This window comes from Netta rufina (genome assembly GCF_964035555.1).
Source record: "Netta rufina genome assembly, chromosome: 2".
Taxonomy (NCBI): Eukaryota; Metazoa; Chordata; class Aves; order Anseriformes; family Anatidae; genus Netta; species Netta rufina.
In genome coordinates, this window is record NC_140124.1 from 22,402,308 (window position 1) to 22,422,672 (window position 20,365).

The 20,365-nt window shown below is 40.0% G+C and overlaps 1 protein-coding gene across 1 annotated transcript in view; it reads left to right on the forward strand.

Moving 5' to 3' along the window:
• FAM171A1 (family with sequence similarity 171 member A1) overlaps positions 1-20,365 on the forward strand; it is an 87,312-nt gene that overhangs the window by 44,233 nt on the left and 22,714 nt on the right. Inside the window, exons 2-4 of the mRNA XM_084306746.1 lie at positions 5,668-5,895; positions 11,511-11,603; positions 16,604-16,762. Coding sequence (XP_084162872.1) covers positions 5,668-5,895; positions 11,511-11,603; positions 16,604-16,762 — 480 coding nt within the window. The remainder of the gene's footprint in view (positions 1-5,667; positions 5,896-11,510; positions 11,604-16,603; positions 16,763-20,365) is intronic.

Consider the following 20,365-nt stretch of genomic DNA (forward strand, 5'->3'; position numbering starts at 1 on the left):
CAAGATTGGGACCTAAATAAGATTGTAATCTTTGATTCCCAAATGCTGTCATCGCTTTTTTCTGTTTATTTCAGTATGTGACATCTGACAGTGTGCCATCACTAAAAGCACTCGGGATTTTTCTTCCTATATAGTGTTACTGGCTTATTTGAAAAACAACAGCAACAACAATGAAAAACAGTGTTTTTCACTTTTTTGGAGTTTGTTTATAGTATCAGTTCAGTTCTTTCCCAAACTGGGAGTTCACAGTGATCTAAAGAGGGTTTGGGGGTCCAAGAAGTGGGATTGCAACTGCAGAAACAGTTGCCTTAAGGTTGCTTGTATTTCAGAGGAGGCAGCGTGGTTCATAGAGCAGATGGCACAGGAAGGATTGCTCAGAGAAAGTTTAGACTTAGTAAAATCTAAAAAATCAGATTAAGTAGACAGATGGGCTTCTGGATTGGAATGCTAGCATGTAAGGGGTTTTTAGGTCTTTTTTTATTTCACTTTCCCAAATGATAACCTTGGAGATGCTGGTTTTCTTTATATAGCTGACAATCGATTTGGAACTAGAAAACTGGGAGTTACTCTTAAGCAGCTGTTTTCACTGTAACTAGTACTTTTGGTTTGCTCTCATTTGAAAAACAAATAAGATGTGATTGCTGAAGGAAGACAAAGGAATATAAATATAAGAAAATAAATTTAGGTTAGAGTTTCTTGCTTGACCATACAGATACAGCAGCCTTGATCTCTTAATGGAATTTAACCCTGTATTTGCTGTATTCCCACTTAACTGCTATTCCAACTTTGCTTTGGGATTCTAGAAGGCAGGGTTGCAGGGTTTTCCAGGTGCCTTACATTTTTTTAATGACTTTAAGTGGCCCATTCCTGGCTGCACTGTTAGGCAGGGGCAGACATTCTTCTTGCCCACCCAGACAGGGTATCTTCACTAGCAGCCTACCTCCTGGAAATAAGCAGTTAACATGACTAGCTCTTGCCTTGGACATGAAACACTGCTGTAAGAACATGATGGTAGGACACGCGTGCGTTGCAGGTGCAGATTACTCTGGCTCTACCTGTGCGAGCCTGAGTGGCCCTGAGAGCCAACAGGGAACCGTGTGCATGCTCAGGTCCAAAAGAGCTGGATTCACTGGTCAGGAGCCACGTATGTTGGGCAGAGCTATCAGCTCAGGCACAGCCCGTTGTGAATGTGGCTGGACTGTCTCAGGGCATGAGCGCGGTCAGAATTCATCAGTATGATGAATTCTTACCTCTTACCTCAGCCGCCTCTGCTTGGCTGCATGGAGAAGAACCACCAGTACCACTGCACTTGCTTCCTTCCTTCAAGACCTTGCTACTAGCAAAAAGCAAAGCTCTTTCAAAATCTGGGAGAAGAATAATCCAGCTTTAGTAAATAATAGAAAGCACAACACTATCACAATTCTTTCCCACTAGTCCACTCTCGTGAGACTCGTCTTGCAGCCCTGCACTCAGCTCTGGGGCCGGTAGCATAAGAAAGACCTGTTAAAGCAGGTCCAGAGGAGGGCCAAGAAGGTGATTAAAGGGCTGAAGCACCGCTCCTGTGAAGACAGGCTGAGGGAGCTGGGGTTGTCCAGCCTGGAAAAGAGAAGGCTCTGGGGAGATCTCATTGCGGCCTTCCAGTACCTTAAGGGGGCCTACAGGAAAGCTGGGGAGGGACTCTTTGTCAGGGATTGTAGTGATAGGAAAGGGGGAATGGCTTTAAAGTAAAAGTTGTTAGATTTAGATTAGATATTAGGAAGAAATTCTTCACTCATAGGGTGGTGAGGCCCTGGCACAGGCTGCCCAGAGAAGCTGTGGATGCCCCATCCCTGGGGGTGTTCAAGGCCAGGCTGGATGGGGCTTTGGGCAACCTGGTCTGGTGGGAGGTGTCCCTGCGCATGGCAGGGGATTGGAACTGGGTGATCTTTAATTTCTCTTCCAACCCAAACCATTCTGTGATTCTACAATGCTGTGGCAGAATGAAGCTCGCTCTTATAAGCAGTTCACGTTCTCTGAGTTCATCTTCCATGGTGATTTCAGATCCCTGCCTCCATTGTGTTTCTTGCTTCCTGTACGTGTCCTTCTCTGAGTCCATGTGTCTTTAATTCTGTCAGAGCTCCTTGCGGTGGTATTCTGTAAAACTCAAGAATAATGTATGCTTTATCCCCACTGTTTTGTTGAGAGCACCAGCTGAAAAGTTTGCCAGATATTTTGAAGGACTTTATTCCTTAGCTAATAATGAGTCCTCTAAGCAGCTTTTTAAAATTAAATACTTCTTCTAGTATAGCTAAAGTTTCAGTCTAAGACCTCCATACTAATTTGAGGTCAGACTGATCATAGATCATTTGCTGTCCTTATTCTGTTTGCTTCTTTCCCTTTTTCATGCCTCCTGTTCTTTAAGAAAAAGTGCCTGAATATCTCATCCCAGTTCTGAAGCTTACTGTATAGTTGTAAGTTTTCGTGGTAATCCTGCTTTATAGATTGTTCTTATCACTGCCTCTGTTTGAAAGAGGCTTTTCTTCAACAATTTATTTCCAGTTTAAAGCTTGTGGTCATGCTATTGCTGTGGAAATTAGTGTGATAATGCAGGTTCTGTGTTCATGACTTCACTGCTGCATTAGATAAGAAGAAAAAGTAGCTGCTGTGTGGGAGAAAGCCCTGATTTAAGCAAGTTGTGTACATTTCACACATATGTCAGTGAAGATAATACATGAAAAGAATGTAGAGTTGTTCAAGCTGCTAGGATTTTCTCTGTCTTCTTAGGGAAAAAAAAAAATATTAAAAAAAAAAAAAAAGAGAAGGATAAATAGCCCCAGAGATCTAGTGGCAGTTCCAGTCATTTGCCTTTCAAGACGTCAGTCGTCCAGCTTGGGTTATGGCCTTCATCATTTCAGTTTGGAAAGAGCATTTTGGAGACCCTCATGAGATGGATGCAGGAGCTACAGGGTGAGGAATAAATGGATTTCTTCCTAGAGATACCCATGGCTAGCTCTCTTGTCTGAGAGAATGAGGTGGATTTATGTGCACGGGTAAATTTGTGTATTAATCTGTCTTCATCACTTGATCAATTTTAGTATTATTCTCTGTCCCAGAATTTTGCGTGTCTATAAGGAATTAAATAGGCTTAATACTTACATTATTTTCTAGTTTTCCTTCTTGATTACTATTTAATATTCCAGAGCTCATTGGTTCCTTGTTACGTATGACTGGTTTAGAAAAGGCTAACTTACATGTTAGTGATACTGTTAACCACAGCACTCAGCTCGTCTTCTTTCCTTGCTTTTGTTTTAATGCATGACCCATTATTCTTAGCCACATCTGTTCTTCAACATTGTTTGCTAGGCAGTTCAAAGTGGGAAACATTAACAGCGTAGCTATCTGGCTTTAGATCTATGTTGTCCCTGCACATTCAGAAAATAAAAACTTACATTGCTCTTTGTCCTAACATTTGTAAATACATGCACAGTTTGTAAATGCGTAAATACATATTCATTTCTCCTTTGATGAACACGGCTTCCTTTCATATGCACAAGATTTCACAACTTACTTGTTAGGCAAAGCAAGGTTTCAAAGGACGCGTTCTATACGTGTGCACCAGAGTGTATGTATGCTGTTTTTTCAATATATGTTGTTTTCTTTCACTACTAAATGCAAAACTGGGAACAAGTCCAGAATCTTTAATAGCTAGAATGTATTTCATGCTGATCCCCTCCAAATTGGCATTTTTCATTGCCAAGTTCTAAAGCGAGGGCTGTGATGATGATGAATTTCTCTAATGGGATTTTTGTTCAGGGCTGCCTGATACTTATATTTTTGTGCTCTGGGATTCAGACAGAAGGTCTCTGCTTATAAAAGGGCCCAATATCTTTCTAGCTGAAATGCCCTTAGGAAATAGGTGCTGATATTTTGAGGGGTTGTATTAGATCATGGTGCCCTTTTGTAAATTTTATATTGTCATGATGTTTCTTAGCTTACTCAGTTGTGTCATTTCACTACTGAAATTCACAACAGATTTTGTTAAGCTCTTTGTTGTTCTTCTTGGTGTTACGTCCTGGTGGTTCAGTGCTTATATATATGAAAATAATTTCATTAATTTCCTAATAGGCTATATTAATATAATAGAACTGTATCCCCAGCTCTGTTCCATAGAAACTAATGTGTTGTTTTTAAATACATATGAAAATGAGGTCACGCTCTCTTTTCTGGGCAGCACATGAAGAAATGAGTTGCACATGGAGTATGAGCATCTTGCTTGTTAGTGGCTGCATTTCCCTGACATAAAAAGGGATTTTGCAAAACATTGTCTACCACCTTGTGGAAAGAACTAAGCTAAGGGAGGGGAGTTCATGCAAGAATAAGAGAATCTCCAAAGGTGAAGGCAAGAACAAGAGAAATATGAGAATGGGAGAGAAGAGAAAAAGGAGGTAGGTTCTCATTTAGGAGAATGAAGGGACCATGAAGGAAAAAATCCAAGGAGTGGTTTGGTTGAGGCATTGGACTGCTGCCGGGTCTTTTCAGCGCAGCATTGCATTTAAGTCATAGCTATTGAAGAAAGGCAACAGCTGCTACTTCAGAGCATGAGGCAGAGGAACTATTGTGGGGACAGAAAAATATCATCGATACAGAGGCGTGCCTTTCCGAGGGACTGTCTTGCACAAGCCACTCCGCTTTATGTAACAAAAGGCTTGTGACACGATGCATGGTTTAGTCATAGGAGTGGACAAATATTGCACATCTGGAAACATTTAAACAAGTAATTAGTTTCTGGAAAAAGGGCACATTACTCAAGTAAGCTGTAGTCCATTGTGTTGGCTTCTGACTATGTGTCTGCAATACGTATGATTCTCCTACTGGCTTAACAATCGCTTTTCCACTGCTTACACTCAGTGGTTGTGTATGGGGAGGGGTAATTCACTTGTGTTGGGGAGGGGTAATTCACTTGTGTTGGGAGTGACAAGCAGATAGCACTAGGTGCTGTGACATTTTGGCCCCTTTGGAAAAAGGGCAAGTGAACAGGGAGCCGGGGAGGGGAAGGTGTTTCTCTCTTGTTCACCGCTAGCACTCAGCATCCTACCTGGTCATGCCCTGCTTTGAGGGCAAGGATCTGATCCTGTGAGGTTTCACCGACCTGGATAGATGTCATCAGAGCAGTCTAGTGCCACCTGGGGCAGCCTTTCCTACCAGGATTCAAGATCTCTGGCTGTATCACAGCCCACTTTATTCCTAGGCTCCCCTAGGAATACAGAGGGGTGCCGCACCATCTGTGCCTAATCTATGATATTAGATAGCATGTGTGTATAGAATTATGAAGCTACAATGAGACTGATGTGTTGCCCATCAATTGAATATTGCCTGCCACTGGTGATGTGCTGCCCAGCTGCATAGGAAGGATGTACATGCCTCCGCAGGTAGGGCTAGCCAGTTGGGCAGTAATTCGGGGCCAGAGCACGTGGTCTGCCTTGTGACAAGCTGCAGCATCTCGTGCAAAAGAGCAGCTACCTGAAATGGTGAATGGCAGGCCAGGAAAGCAGGTTATACCTAGCACCAACGTGTCCGAGGTCTCTGAGCCCTGTGTCTTCATGGTCGTTGGCGTGCTGGTGCTTTCTAACTGCTGCCTCCTGCAGAAGCTTTTCCAGTGATAATCACTGTGGTTGTTTGTCATTGCAGAAGTAACGCTGAAGGTCCATGTAAGCGATGCCAGCACACATCAGCCAGTAACTGAAGCCTTCATTGAGATTTTTACCAACCAGATCTCCATTGCATCTGGAACCTCAGGAGCAGATGGCACTGCCTTCCTCAAGTTTCAGTATAAGTTGGGCAATCAGCTGATAGTGACTGCTAGTAAACATGCATATGTGCCAAATTCTGCACCATGGAAACCTGTAAGATTGCCTGGTAAGAGACCTTTATTTTTGTTCTGAGGTAAGATTTTGCGTCTAAAGGAAGTTACACAATATGATTTATATGATATATTTTAATGCTTGCAATCCTGGGTGGGAGGAAGAACATCTGTGCGTTTCAGAAGTGCAAGGTTCCTTCCTCAGCTAAGCTGTGGCATCAGGGCTGCGCAGAGATTCGCTCTGCTCCTGCCTGTCCTTGATACAGTGCTGTGTCAGTTTTCAAACAACTGTTGGTACTCTTACAGCTCCACAGAACAGACAGATCTACTCCAGGTCTTTTTCTTAATAGGAACTCTGTTTTCAAATGCTCTCTTTCAGCATCTGTGATGTACTAGTTCTTTTCTCTCCTGAGGTATAGCAACCAACTGTTGCATTATAGGCCAGCCCTGGCCTTCCAGTTCTTGGCCATGTCTCATAGGACAGCCTAAATCTGCAGTTGTTATCCAGTTGTAAAGACTTTCTAACATAATTAGCACGGTTAGTTTCTTCAACAGGCAAACAATTACAGTAATAATACTTGCATGCTATTTCTTATCTGAATGCTTCAAAATTTTGTGGAAAATAGGAGCTGTTACATTAGTGGTACAGGAGGGGAAACTGAGTCCTGAAGTGTACTTCTGTACTGCTAAACCAAACAGGTCAAGGGTGCCTTTTTGACCTTGAAACATGACAACTAGATGAAGGTCACAGCAGCTTTCATCTGCCTTTCCTCTAATCCCCAATCACAATTAGGGTCCAAGCAGTTTGGGAGTGGTCTCAGACCTGTGTTACATCCAAAGCATACCTGGGCATCACCTTGGATTTGGTAATTAGCCCAGGTCAATTCCATGCCAAGTGTTAAATGCAATAATATTTAAAATAGCATAAGGCACAGGGCAGTGTTCGGTCCCATGCTCTGACTCTGCTTTATTTATTAATATCAACGCAGTGAGTGGGAACATGTGTCTTGCCTCAAGTTCAAGCAGCAAATCTGTGTTTGGACTGGGTAAACAGTTCGAATTTCTTCAAACCCAGAATTATGCTCTACGTATTTCAACATGCCGCTTACTTGTCTGCGTTTGCTTGCTTCAGAAAAGATAGACTGACTTCTTCCATGTTTCCACTACCGTGCTCTGCTATGTTCTCTGTCTGCTTAATGAACCTATAGGGAAGAGCAAGGCTGTTAGGAGTATAATGAACGAATAAGAAGCAACTGGAATGAGTTGCAGCACAGAAGGTTTCAAGTAAATAAAAGGAAGCAATTCTGTACAGCAACAGCAGCTGAAGTTTTGAACAGGTTGCCCAGAAAGGTTGTGTTATCTCCACCTTTAAAGATATTCTGAACTGAACTGGACAACCCCATGCATGGCTGAAGCAGGTGACCTCCAGAGCTCCCTCCTAACCTTAATTATGCTATGATTGTAGCTAGAAACTTCCTTGATTTTTTTTTTCTATTTAAATATGCTGAAGTGCAGCTTCCTCAGCATACTTAACATACTTCCTTAAGATACAATCATAAATGATTAGAGCATGCATTAACCTTCCCTTGCCCCGTGTCTCCTATATTTCCTACTCACACCCTAGATCTTTTTAATGCCGTATATTCTTCCATGGGCCTGGAGTTTGTTCAGTTAGGGTTTTTTGTTTGTTGCTTTCTCTTAAATATTGATTTTGAGGGAAGGGAATTAAATATGGTAGTATTGTTTTGGTAAGTCATTGAAGTTTAAAGAGCAGTAATTCTATACGGTTTCCACAAAATCTTTCTATCTACAGCTGAAATCTGAGCTTTACTCAGAAAACAGATTCCTTTCACCTTTAATCTTCTCCATTGAAATTGGTAGATCATTTCCTATTGATTTAGTTGGGAGTAGAATCCTTTCTTTTGCTTTCCCTGCTGTGAACTTAATCCTTTCTTTGATTAAAGAAACAACAAGTTACAACTTGATCCATCTCATGTAGATTTAACAGGTTTGTTCTTTGAATTACTCCTTAAAAGGGCCCTGACACAATAATTCAGACCAAAATACTTAGGCTGTTATTTTTGTGTTCGGCTCCGATGCCTGTTGTTAAAATACTTACAAAGATCCATTTGTATTTAAATGCCCCCCTTGTGATGCTTGTAACCAGCACAATGTAGAAGTTTTGAAAACTATGAGAGTTTTCTTGTTGCCTTTGGTTTTAATCTGAGTTGAATGATGGGGAATAGGCAGCATATTTAGATCTTGTTTCTGCAGTGTACACCCTTACAGCAGGATCTTCATTTCCTCATGAAAATGAAAATCTTTCATTTCTTCATGAAAATGCCATTTAACAGTATTAGTATTTGTCATTCCACAGACCAGATATACCATTCTGAGCAGAGTTCCACCCATGCCAGTGGTTTAAACTCACATGCCGTTCTGTATGCTGTGGTAAAGGAGATATGGACAGGTTATTTCCACCACCTCAATTGGAAATGACAACCACAAGCAGGAGTAGCTTTGAAAGCTGTAGGCTGATAATGTTGAAAGCACTGTAACAAGCCTTTGCTGAGGGGTCAGGATTCTTCCATTAGAGGCAATATGCATTAGTTGTAACGTTATGCTGAAAGGCTGTGCAGCCACTGATCTCGTGATATTATTGTAGTAGCTTTAAGAATCAAACATTGAGGATTTTCTGTTCTCATAATTCAGCAGAAATCAACTTTTCTCATATCAACCAAAATGATTACTAGCTCTTTACCACTTAAGCAGGAGGATTATTTATTTACATAGTGATAAATGGCAGGAGGAAAAGATTAAGATCTTTTTCCATTAAACTATTTATCAGCAGAGCCATGACTCCAATTATTAACAGTTCATTAATTTAACATCACTTGACTTGTTGAAGTGTTCATGATGCTTCCATGTGTACTCATCTATTTGTTCTTGGCTACACATAGATTTTGCTTTGAAAATAGTTTGAAAGCAAATAAAATTGCAACTGTTATTCCATATTCAGGACATTTAGGGGAGAGTGATGTTACTGAGAAGCCCAGTTCAGACTGGGTGGTAACATCAGCCAAAGGAAACCATGGGGAAGGATGGTTCTAGGAGCAGTTCTAGGAGCCTGCTGGGTTTCTGGTGGGGAAGATCTCACCTGGGAAGCAGTGGCTCTGCAGAAGACATGAGACATGGTAGGTCAGTGGTTGAGAACAAGCTCATGATGCAGCACTGCAACAACAGGGAATAATCTGTAAAATGAGGAAAAACGAAGTCTGAGAAGACTGGGTGTACCATCTCAGCACTTCTTGGTATGGCCGCTCTGAGAAATGTGTGTCTACATGTAGTTCTGGATCTGCAATTCAAGAAGAAAGTTTAAAACTGCAGGGGTATATAGAATGATTAAGCCATATAAATATGGCTTACAGGAAAACACTTGCTTACAGGGAATAATGGAGTAATTTGATCATAGTCCATCAATGCCTGCATAGAAATGAGTAAGAAATCTTCTGTCTAGTGGACTTGTGTTGTAAAGATGATCAATAAATTTCAACAGGTAGAAAGACAGTTTAACAGCCATCGTAATTTGTTCCTAGAATGCTGATGTTGTGGTGTATCCTTCACCACTGGACACCTTTAAAGGAAAACTGGATTGCTTTTCTACAATGTATTTTCTAGTTTAAGCACAGCAATTGGATCTGAAGCAGTAATTAATTCAGAGAAGGCTGGAGTAAGACTAGATCTTGAAAACATTAATTTTTATTTTTTTTTTAAGTACAATATGCAGCCTTCCTCTTACTTCAAACACCTGTATTAGAGTTAGAATAGTTCAGTTGGAAGGGAACTTCAAAGAACATCAAGTCCAACTTGCTGACCCCTTCAGGGCTGGCCACAAGATGAAGCATGTCACCGAGGACATTGTCCAAACGTCCCTTGAGCACATACAGGCACGGGGCACCATCTGCCTCTCAAGGAAGCCCATCCTGGTGTGTGACCACCCTCATGGCACTGACATTTCTCCTCACACCCAGCCTGGCCTTCCCCTGGCACAGCTCTGTGCCCTTCCTGCACCCTGCCATCGCTCACCAGGGAGCAGAGGCCGGCATCTTTCTCTGTGCCTCCCCTCCTCTGCAGGCTGTCCAGAGCCATGAGGCCACCTCTTGGCATCCTCTTCTCCACACCAGACAGCCCAGGTGTCCCCAGCCTCTCCTGACAGCACAGGCCTTCCAGCCCTCTTACAGCCTTGGTGCCCTCCTCTGGATGCTATCAAGGCCCTGAACATCTTTTTATATTGTGAACTACACACAATATTCAAGGTGGGGCAGCACCAACACTCAAATGCAGCGGGAGGGAGGATCACCTCTTCTGGCCAGCTGGCTGTGCTGTGCTCAGGGCACCCCAAAATGGGGTTTGCCCTCCTGGCTGCCAGGGCACGCTGCTGGCTCACGCTGTGCCTGCTGTCACCGGCACCCCCAGGTCCCTTTCTGCTGAGCTGCTCCCAGCCACTCGTCACCCAGCCTGGGCCTGGCATTGCTCCATCAGCTGCAGCACCCGGCTTTTACACTTGTTGTATTCCATGCCACTGATCTCTTGTATAAAGCAATGCATGTTAATTGAGAGGAAATTTAAAAACCGTCAGAAAATTTGAAGGCCTTGTGCTTCTATTAATCAGTTCTGGAAATGTTTTCATCAGCTCGTGCTCAATTCAAAGTGGGCCAAGCACCTTCCCGGTGCAGATGCAGGATAGTGCCCAGGTATCAAAAATGCCTACTCTGCATTAACTTCCTGCTCTCCTTCTGCCCTTGAAAGGCATGCATGAAGTGCGGGCAGATATAACTCCTGCTCTTTTCATGGGTGCATATTTTGATGGATGCAGGAATCAGGTGTTCTCAGTAGCTAATTCTGTGTGTATTTCTGGTCTGCTGGGTCTGAAAAGTTTGGCATGATATTATGTCATATTTTTACTTTCCAGATATGTATGCATATCCTCCCAACACCCACACCTACCCATCCCCTTTAAGGAATGTGTGTGCCCAGTGGCAGAGGAGGCCTTTCAACACAGACTTCTTGCAATAAAGCCATTTATTTGTCCTCTTCCATACCACATGATAGATTGACACTAGTTCTGCTATATGTAGAGGTTCTATAGTGTAGGTGGTGTCTCAGTAAGGACATGCTGTATTTTAAAGCAAATTATTCAGGCTTATTCACCATACTTTGCATTTCTGTATGACTTTTTATGTAAGCATCTCAAAAGTATAAGTTTCATTAAAATCTTTCTGAGGTAAGAAGTGTAACCATTTCACGTCAGAAATAATTCAGCCAGACTTGAGTTAGTGTTTCACTCATCTTTATGTAATGACAAGTCTTTCTGTGGAGCTGGGAACTATAACCTGAAACCCTGCTTTCCACTGTACCCTTCTGTACTCAGACCTACTGTGCATGGCTTTATCGGGAATCAAAGTGTAGAACATACTGTTTAGTTCAATAATAATTACCCTGGCAATTTAATTATTTGGTTTAGAAAATGCATGTGATTTCTCTCCCATATATAATATGATTTTAATAGCGTTGGTTGCCTGCATTTGCAAAAATAAAGAAGTTCTGTTGTTGTTGGGTTATGTTTCTGAGCATTCGAGTATATCCCACTTAAACCAATTATCTTCTACAGTATTCTCTTCACTGAGTCTTGGCCTTCTTCCTGAACGCTCAGCTACTCTAATGGTCTATGATGATGTAGTCCAAATAGTCTCAGGATTTCAAGGTAAGCTGATTTTTGGAAATTGGAATTGAAACTTAAATGATATTTCAAACAAAAAAAAACAAACCTGCCAGCCTCATACATTTTGAACTCTATAGTGTGGGTGAGACTAGTATTTCGTATGGGATTCTTGTGAGTTCCCTACAGAATGTTCCTCTCTGGAATGGTTTTACTGAATCGATTAATAGTGAAATTCATCCCTAACTGCTGTGACTAGGGAATCCAAGTTACTTGGTAATAAACAAGTTTGAATTTTAGTGTGCCATTTGAGAGCTAGAGATTAAATTTCTTTTGCTGTCTGTTAGATGTTAGATCATCTAACCTCCTCTGATCATCCTACAGTACATGTTTTCTGATGTTCTTACTATCTAAGAATTCTCTCTAATTTTTTCTTGCCTCCTACTGTGAATGCTAGAAGCATAGAAAAACTGAAAATGCCTCGTATGATTGATAATATATAAACTTGCTTTTCTTAATTAATTCCTCTGGACCACTTAGCAGACTGCCTGCAAGCCCACATACTACAGTGAAACCCACTGTATTAGAAGAATAAAACCTAGATTCCCTTTTCATAAGGCAAAACACAAAAGTAAAAGAAGCTGTAATATCAGCCCAATGAATATGCTATATTTTCTGAACTGCACAGCAGAAAATCAACATGTTCATCTAGCAGGGATCTGACCTAACTTAGGCCAGCTGATCTGATATGCTGAAGTAAGTCTGCTAACAAAAGAACAGAACTTCCTAAAGATACCTCAGTGAGACAAAACAAAGGGTCATCCTTCCTGTGAGCACTCTGTACATAAACTCTGTCCTATTCACATCCATTATGAATACCATCATTTTAAACTCTAGCAGATAATAATAAACAGGGGAGTAGTACCTTCAATAATAGTGCAAGATAACCTTGTTTTATCCGAGGGAATATAATTCAATTATGCCTTCCTAACATCTTTTTTTATGGTTAGAAACCATCCAGACACAATAGGCTTTTCATTAATGAGAGCACTAGATAGGACTGAAGCTGGAAAAGCACTAAACAAATTACATAGCTGATGGAACGCTCAGAAGGAGCTAGAGAACAACACAGCTGTGGTACATAAATTCTGCAGCTTGAGAGCTGACATTAGATAATGGGGTAAATTAGATGGACAGTGGACTGTGTTAAATCACAAGGGATTCCATAGGACAAAACACGAAACATTGTTTACCAACAGTATTCTTCTAACATTATAGAGTAAATACTCGTATTCTTATGCAAATGGCTACTATTACACAATTCGCTTAAAATAATTTTTTTTTTTTTTTTTACAGCTTCCTTTCTTAAAAAAAAAAAAAATAAACAGGGACACTTAAGGGCCAGGGAGACATTTAACTGTCAGTGAGACTCTTAAATATTTTCTGTGTAATCTTGCTCCCTGGGTGAGTTGATCAAGGCTGTTCCAATATATTAGAATAAAGTAACTGATTCTGCTGGTGTAGCAGAGAAATAAAATAAAGAAAGAAAATGTTACCCAGAGTATTCTAAGAGTTTGAATTTGAACTCTTATTCTTGCACAGTAAAAACTATTTTATGGGACCAACCCACACTCCTTTTCTTGGGAATTGTCCTGTGATGAAACCTAAATGAAAGACAGCCTAGACATTGTACCAGTGTTTGAATGGAACCTCTCTAATCATGATCCAAAATCCTTGTGACCTAGTTTTTCTCTGTTACTTCTCCAATTTATTTCCTAGTTACTTCAAGCTGCTGCAGAATAGTTGATCAGGAGTTACCTTAATGCAAAAACGAGAGCAAAACAGAACTTATTATACTAGGCACAGACTGGGAACACTGGTGTTTGAGGCGCCAAAGGAAAAGAAAGGCATGTCTAGTACAGTAAGTTACCAGTTGCTTTTGAATAATTAAGCAAGCAAGCAACTTCTTATGCAATTGAGAAGTTTGTCTGAGTAGATGCAGCCAACTTCATGTTCATGATAGTGTTACATCCATTGCTGCATCCTGTCAGTAACTGTGAGAGATAGAGCTTGCCAGCTCAGCCCCTAGGTCATTTAAGTTATTTAATAGCAGCACAGTGACGAGCTGAACTTCTGCATTCAGTGCATGGGAACTGTATCAGTACCCTTTGTCTTTCTTTGCCATACAGGCAATCAGAGCATGAACTGATTATATTTCAGATGTTACTTCACATAGATTGAAGCTAAACTGTTGGTGTGGTGCCACGTGTCACACATTCCTTGTGGCAGGAGGTGCCTTACAGGAACTCCTTGAGAAGTTCACTGGCAAATGGAAAATGACAGCATGTAAATCACAGTTGGTATGTTGACAAGAGGATGCCTAAAGAAGATAAGATTGGTGCTAAAAGCCCTTTCCCTTATGGCACTCACCAAAATGGAGAGAGCTCACGTGCCAATTTTATAGTAAAGTGTATTGGTTTTAATTTTGTTTTTATAAGTTAATTCCCATGAGCATCCCCAGTGGGGAGAAAGGGACATTCCTGGACAGAGAGGGAGGACAGCTTGTGGCAGCACAGCTTGAGGGAAAAGCAGCATTACTGACGTAAAGAAAACCCTACCTGGACACCCAGTCTTCACTGGGTGTGCATTCACTTTAATGCCCAAATTTCCAAGCATATCCTATTGAATTAAGCATCTGAGAGGTGAATGTTTTAAGAGGGAGGAAGAGCAAGATGCAAAGGATGAGTAGCTTGCCTGAGGTCCTGGACTTGACCTCTTAAAAGGAAACCGGATTCCTTGGGGCATTTCAATATCAAGGATTTTGTTAATCTAGGATGTGAATTAAGTGGTTATTCTGTACCAATTATTTGTATTTATATGCACAGGCTAGCTACAAAGGAAGCTGTTCCTCAGTAGCTTCCGCCTTAAAATTTGCATCCAAATTTATTCCTGTGCAGGTTTCCTGTCAGTTTTGGGACTTAGCCATGGGAATATTTTGCGTTGTCTGTAGGGTTCAAGAAATTGAGGTATTGTTTTTGAGTTTTTCTCCCTTTGTAGTTATGATTTGGCAGCTCATGGCTCTCTCAGTGCTACTAAATAATCCTTTTTTAATAGAAAATTCCAGAACCTACCCATAAATTGTTGTGGTAATGGATTCAACAACAGTTATTTTGTTGTTAATTCTTAATTACTTGGATCTTCAGAAATACAATGCCAATTCTTGGCAACTTGAATAATTCATCTTAATCAGATATTTAGTCAGCAGAAAATCCTACATTTTTACATTGAACTGATAGTGATAATCTTAATACTATTTTTATTGTTGTGGTTTTTGCTGTTTTGTTACTGTGGATGCTTATCCATATGGGACATATGAACCCACAGCAGTGCAGTCAGAGATTTGTGAGTGTTTGAACAGATGTGCCCCTGAGGAGCAGCAAATGATTACAATATTGTAAAGCACTAGGGAGGTAAGTCTTTCCCAAGTTCATTTCAGTCAATTTATTTAGTCTTTTATATTGTTTTCCATTTACACCTAGAAATTGGCTGAAAGAGATTTCTTCCTGTTTCACAGGTGTGTTGTTTAATGACTATCTTAAACATTTAAGAATACTGCTAGTCTTGAGATCCTGCTGTAAATACCTTAAAGTTTAAGGAATTTAAGGGGGAAAAAACAAACAAACAAACAGCTTATTCTTGCAGAATTACTAAAGAAATGACAGCTAAACAATGATCAGCTTTTTGAATACACTTGCCTGCCTATTTGACAATTTTTGTTGGCCAACACAAGCTTGTTCTGTTTTCTCATAGCTAGAACTCCTGCTAGAAGGTAATTCAAGAAAAGATGCCAGCCTCCTGGTTAGTGACATTGGCAGTTGTAACATTTAAGAGTTGAGTCAAGCTCTTTAATCTTTATCTCAGTGAAATGACACACAACCTGAAGCTGCTGCTTTTTTTAGGAAAAGAAGCAAAACTGTTTTGAGTTGTCATCCTTGAGCCACGTAGTCAAATACAAATTAAGGAAAGAACTGCTTGCCTCTTGATTTTAAGCTGTGGGGGGAGTGTGCAATGAGTATTCAACAAGAGCTCTGGGGAACACAATAGATTCTGATTTAAAAATTAATTTGCATGTAGCACACAAACTTGCAGATGGAGTCTTGCTGTGTGTTGCTAAACAGTATTAATGGTGAGCATCCATTGAAAAAGACTATTGACTCTGTAATCCAGGATTTAAATGAGAGATGAAATAGCACATGATACAGTCTTAAATCATGTTACAGTAAGACCCTTCAATTAACAGCTAGTGATCCTGAAAAAAATGCTAAAACTATACAAGACAGAGGAAAAAAGAAAAATTACATGCCAAATAATCTGGTTCTGTTTAGATGTGTACTTTGCATGGGAAAGTATGGAAACTGTTTTCACCTGAGCTTTGTCAAGTGAATCTTTTTATCCAGTAGTTTAAATAAGAAGTGACTATTAATGTCAGTGGTAGAGACAGTTATCATGGCACAAGCTATATAAAAATACAGTGTGGAAAGTACCCGAGTTAACTGAGACTAGAATTGTAGTTTCTTAGAAAAACACTTCAGAGTGCAAACAATTTAAATTTCTATATCAAAAGAAACAAAGCGTAAACAAAAAAATGATGAACAGGATACTTCCCTGAGCTTTCAGATGCGCTACCTCTGAATTTGATTTTAATTTCAGTGACATTCATTGAAAGAAGCATGTAATTAAATTTGAAGTGATCCTGGCAAATAACGTAGTCAGAAAAGATTCTGACATTAGATGCTTGAACAATTTTCCTCAGTAATGCTTCTAGAAAAACAATAACAATTGCAAAACAAATGTAGAAGTACTGTTTTTCCTCCATGTGCTCAACAGCCTTCTGATGTCTCTGTCCTTCTCAAGCTATTTTAATTTGTAATGAAAACAACGTATATGAAACGTAATGAAAACAAATGTATATATGCTTCCATAAATGTGAACTCCTAAATATTCTGCCCACTTTGGATATAAAGACATTTTTAATTTTTTTTTAGGTGCACGGACTCAGCCACAAGTTCACTTTCAGAGAAGATCTGTGAAATTACCAGAGAACACTAGCTACAGTGATTTGACAGCATATCTAACTGCAGCCAGTTCACCCTGGGAAGTGGACAGTTTCCCTTACTTGCAGGGATTAGATGGAAATGGAACAGGTAACCCACCACTTCGGTTTTGCTCTATTTTCAAATCGGTCAAGGTACCAACTCTTGACTGTATCAACGTCAAGATTCTGTTCCAACAGAATTTAGATAACATTATATATTCAACTGCCTATCAAAATTCTTTTCAAATGAGCAGTTTTCACTTGGCAGAATTCTTATGGTATTGACATCAGCTGGCTCTCCTGCTGATAATCATAGTTAAAGGAATCAGTCCTTATATCAATGCAGAGAGCAAGGTACCTCCTAAATGGGACCACTGAATAGCAAAGATGAAGACTTGGCCTTGGAAGAACAGAAAAGTTTCTTATACCTGTAGTGTTAAACTAAGTCTCCAAATAATGTCATTTTGCATGTGCACATACAAAAACAGAGATCAATGTGAAGGGGCAAAAGAGAATTTAAATTGAGAATGCAATAAAGTCTCTTGTGTTGTTTTTTTTTTATCTAAAAATATGTATATCAAGGATTTAATGCTCTGTTGTATTAAATCTAGCTTCAGCAGAAGCAAAATTCAGCAAAATTCTTCTTGCACCAAAGGGAAAACACAGGCAATGTTAAATTCAAAGCCATAATGCATTTTATGACTACAACTGCCTGTTATTCTTTTTTCACTTCTCATTGAGTCTGAAATAATTGCTGTTATGTAGGCTAGAGAAAAATAGATGAATTGGACACAGAAAGCTTCAAATGCTTAAAATGTTGCAAAAAGAACAACATGTTCTCTGTGTCTGTATTGGGTTAGAAAGAAAGCAGTGGACTTGCAGTGCAGCAAAAGAGATTGAGATTAGTGATTAGGAAAACCTGCTGTGGTGTAGGTCATTCAAGCTATAGAATCAGTTGCTTGAGGGTGTTGGACCGAATTAGAAAATCACCTGTCAGGATGGCAGAGGCAGAGCTGCTTTGAAGCAGGCTAAATAACCCCTTGAGGTCCTTCCTTGCTGTTTCTCAGGATACATTTACTTGTGATGTTTTGATCTAGGTGACTTTGAATGCTAGGTCATGCGAGTAAAGGGTATGTGACTGAGCTTCCTAGTTCTTCCTTGGGGTGGGGGGAACAGGAACTAGCAAAATAAACTTCCCTTTCCCTTTGTACATATCTGAATATCTCCTTTTTTATTACAATTAGAAATGTGTCATCTACCGTACTCCAACCCTTCTGTCTGTTTCAGTGAATACATCTCATCCTATCCCTTCATCTGTCGTTTCCCCATTCTCATCTTCAACCTTCAGTTTCCTCTGTCTGTTTATACTCAAACACGGTCTAATATCTCTTATCTCCTTCTAAAATGAAGGGACATACCTATCACATTCGTCCCTCTGTATACTTCCTAATCTCCTTTATTTTTATCTCTAAACCCACTAAACAAATTGTTGACAATGTGTGGGGAATTCCTCTCTCCCAGTGCTTTTCTAAGTGCTCTGCAAACCAGCTTCCCACACTTGCATTTATTTAGTGGCATTTTGGCAAGGCCTGCTTTCACATGATCACCACTCACAGGAACTACACAAGTAGGACATCGTCTTCCTCCTGTTTTACCTCCTAGCCTCCTACGAAACAGATGAATGCACCCTTAGTTTTCTAGTCTTCTGTATGCTAGCATGCACAGACTATGAAAGGATCTTTTCTATTTGAGCATGTTGTCCTGGATCTGACCTTTGTTAACCTTCAATTAAAAGTGTGTGCCAAAAGATCAAAATGATCTGTAAAGAAATGAGTTCTAAGAGACTGAGAAGAGTCTTGTCTTCTGAATATTGTAGTATCTAGTACGGTAGAATATAAACTATGAATACATTATATTCATATATGCATAATGGAATAGGGGAAATGCATTCTATTTTTAGAAGAAGTTTCTCCTGCTGTGGAAACATTAAACTTCAAAATCTTAACCTTGGATTGACTTCATTTTCTTCAGCTCTGAGTGGCTTGATGAAGATTTCACCTGAAAAACTTCTGAAGGAATAAAAAATGAGACCAGCACCTGGGAATTAAAAAGAAAAGAATAAAAATATGTATAAATTTTAGAATTCTTAAGCAACTTTGCTGCCTCTCCACCCATCTACTCTACTGGTCTTTCACAGGGTATTAGTAGGTCTGTGGACTTCAAGAGAGGTCCTCCTGTTTGTTTAAGTCATCTCAGTTCTCTGGCTCACTTTTATGCAGTGACTTTGCAGTTACTTTAACTAAAACATATTCTCTATGAATTCAACAGTTTTTGTTTAGTTTTATAAGATCATAAGTGGATGTTGAAGTAGTAATGTGGGCCAGTGGAGATTCATTGCGTGAATCAGCATGTTCCAAACATAAAAGTTCAAACAATTTTGCTGCAAGTCGTGATAAGCCTGTATAGTGTTAACTTATTGTTTGTATTAGTCACCACTTGGAAAGCAGTAGGATGGTTTCACAAAATATCCTTTTAACCAATCTAAACAAAACTTTCCATTGTTTGCAGGGATGGACCAAGCTGTCTAATAATCATTACTCCTGCTGTTTTTGTAGGCTGTTTCCTTTTCATAGAGAGTCAAGTCTAAGTCACAGTGGATTTTCCTCTGATTTTTTTTTTAGAGCTCTTTACAGGTCACCAGATGTCAAAAATGGAAATAAATAAATGAAAGCTGACATTTATTGAAGTCCATTCCCATTTAATCTGTGCATGTGCTTATCAGTTGTATAGCATGTGAGGGTTTCATAAGCATTGACTTTAATTTACCTTCACAACTGAAAGGAGACAAACATATCTTTTTAACGAGCATTTACATACTGTACAAGATGGCAAACTGAAGGACTTTTTATTCTTCTTGCCAGAGATCAGTAGATTTCAGAAAGTTCTTTGTCTTCTAATCTAACTTCAGCCTAGTACTGAGCAAAGTGTCAGCGCTCCTAAAGTAAAAAAATGTGAGCAGTGTTTCATCCTTAGGATGCTTCTTTATGGGCTAGATAATGCATTTTTTGCAGACATTGAAAGCAGATACGATTTATCAAGACAGGAATGAAAGCAAAATTCAAAAACTTCAATATGTAAAAATAAGTAAAATATAATTTAATTGTAGATACTGATCTAAATGCTTCTAAAATCCAAAGTTGCACTTTTTGTCATTAGGAATTTGGATGTGCCAGAAAGGGATCAGGTCGTGGTGCTTTGCAAGAGGAACTGATTTCTCTGATACCAGCGGGAGAAGCTTAGTGGCCCAAGTCCAGTGACTTGGGGCCGGGCATCAATCAGACAGAAGTTACAGGGACCAAGTGGTCATGAATAAAACAACTTTCCCCACCAGTTCCCTCCTCTCTTTCTGCTTCATATCCTAAAGCTGTAGGGGTGTGATACCATGCACCATTGAAGCCTGTAATATAAAGGCTTGGGTAGGTTGGCACCTCTCCTCGGGTCCCTATTTGAATTCTTAAACCTTATTTTCTGTTTGTTTTTTTTTGTTTGTTTGTTTGTTTTTCTCTCTGTTACCTGTGTGGCTCTCTTACATGGCCATCTTCGGTGCTCCTGTTTTCTTAAAACTTTAATCCCTCTGCAGGACATGCCCCTGCCCCTCGGTTTGTGGCAGATCAAAGCTGAGTGTGTGCCCTTGTGTGTGCTTTCATCCGTC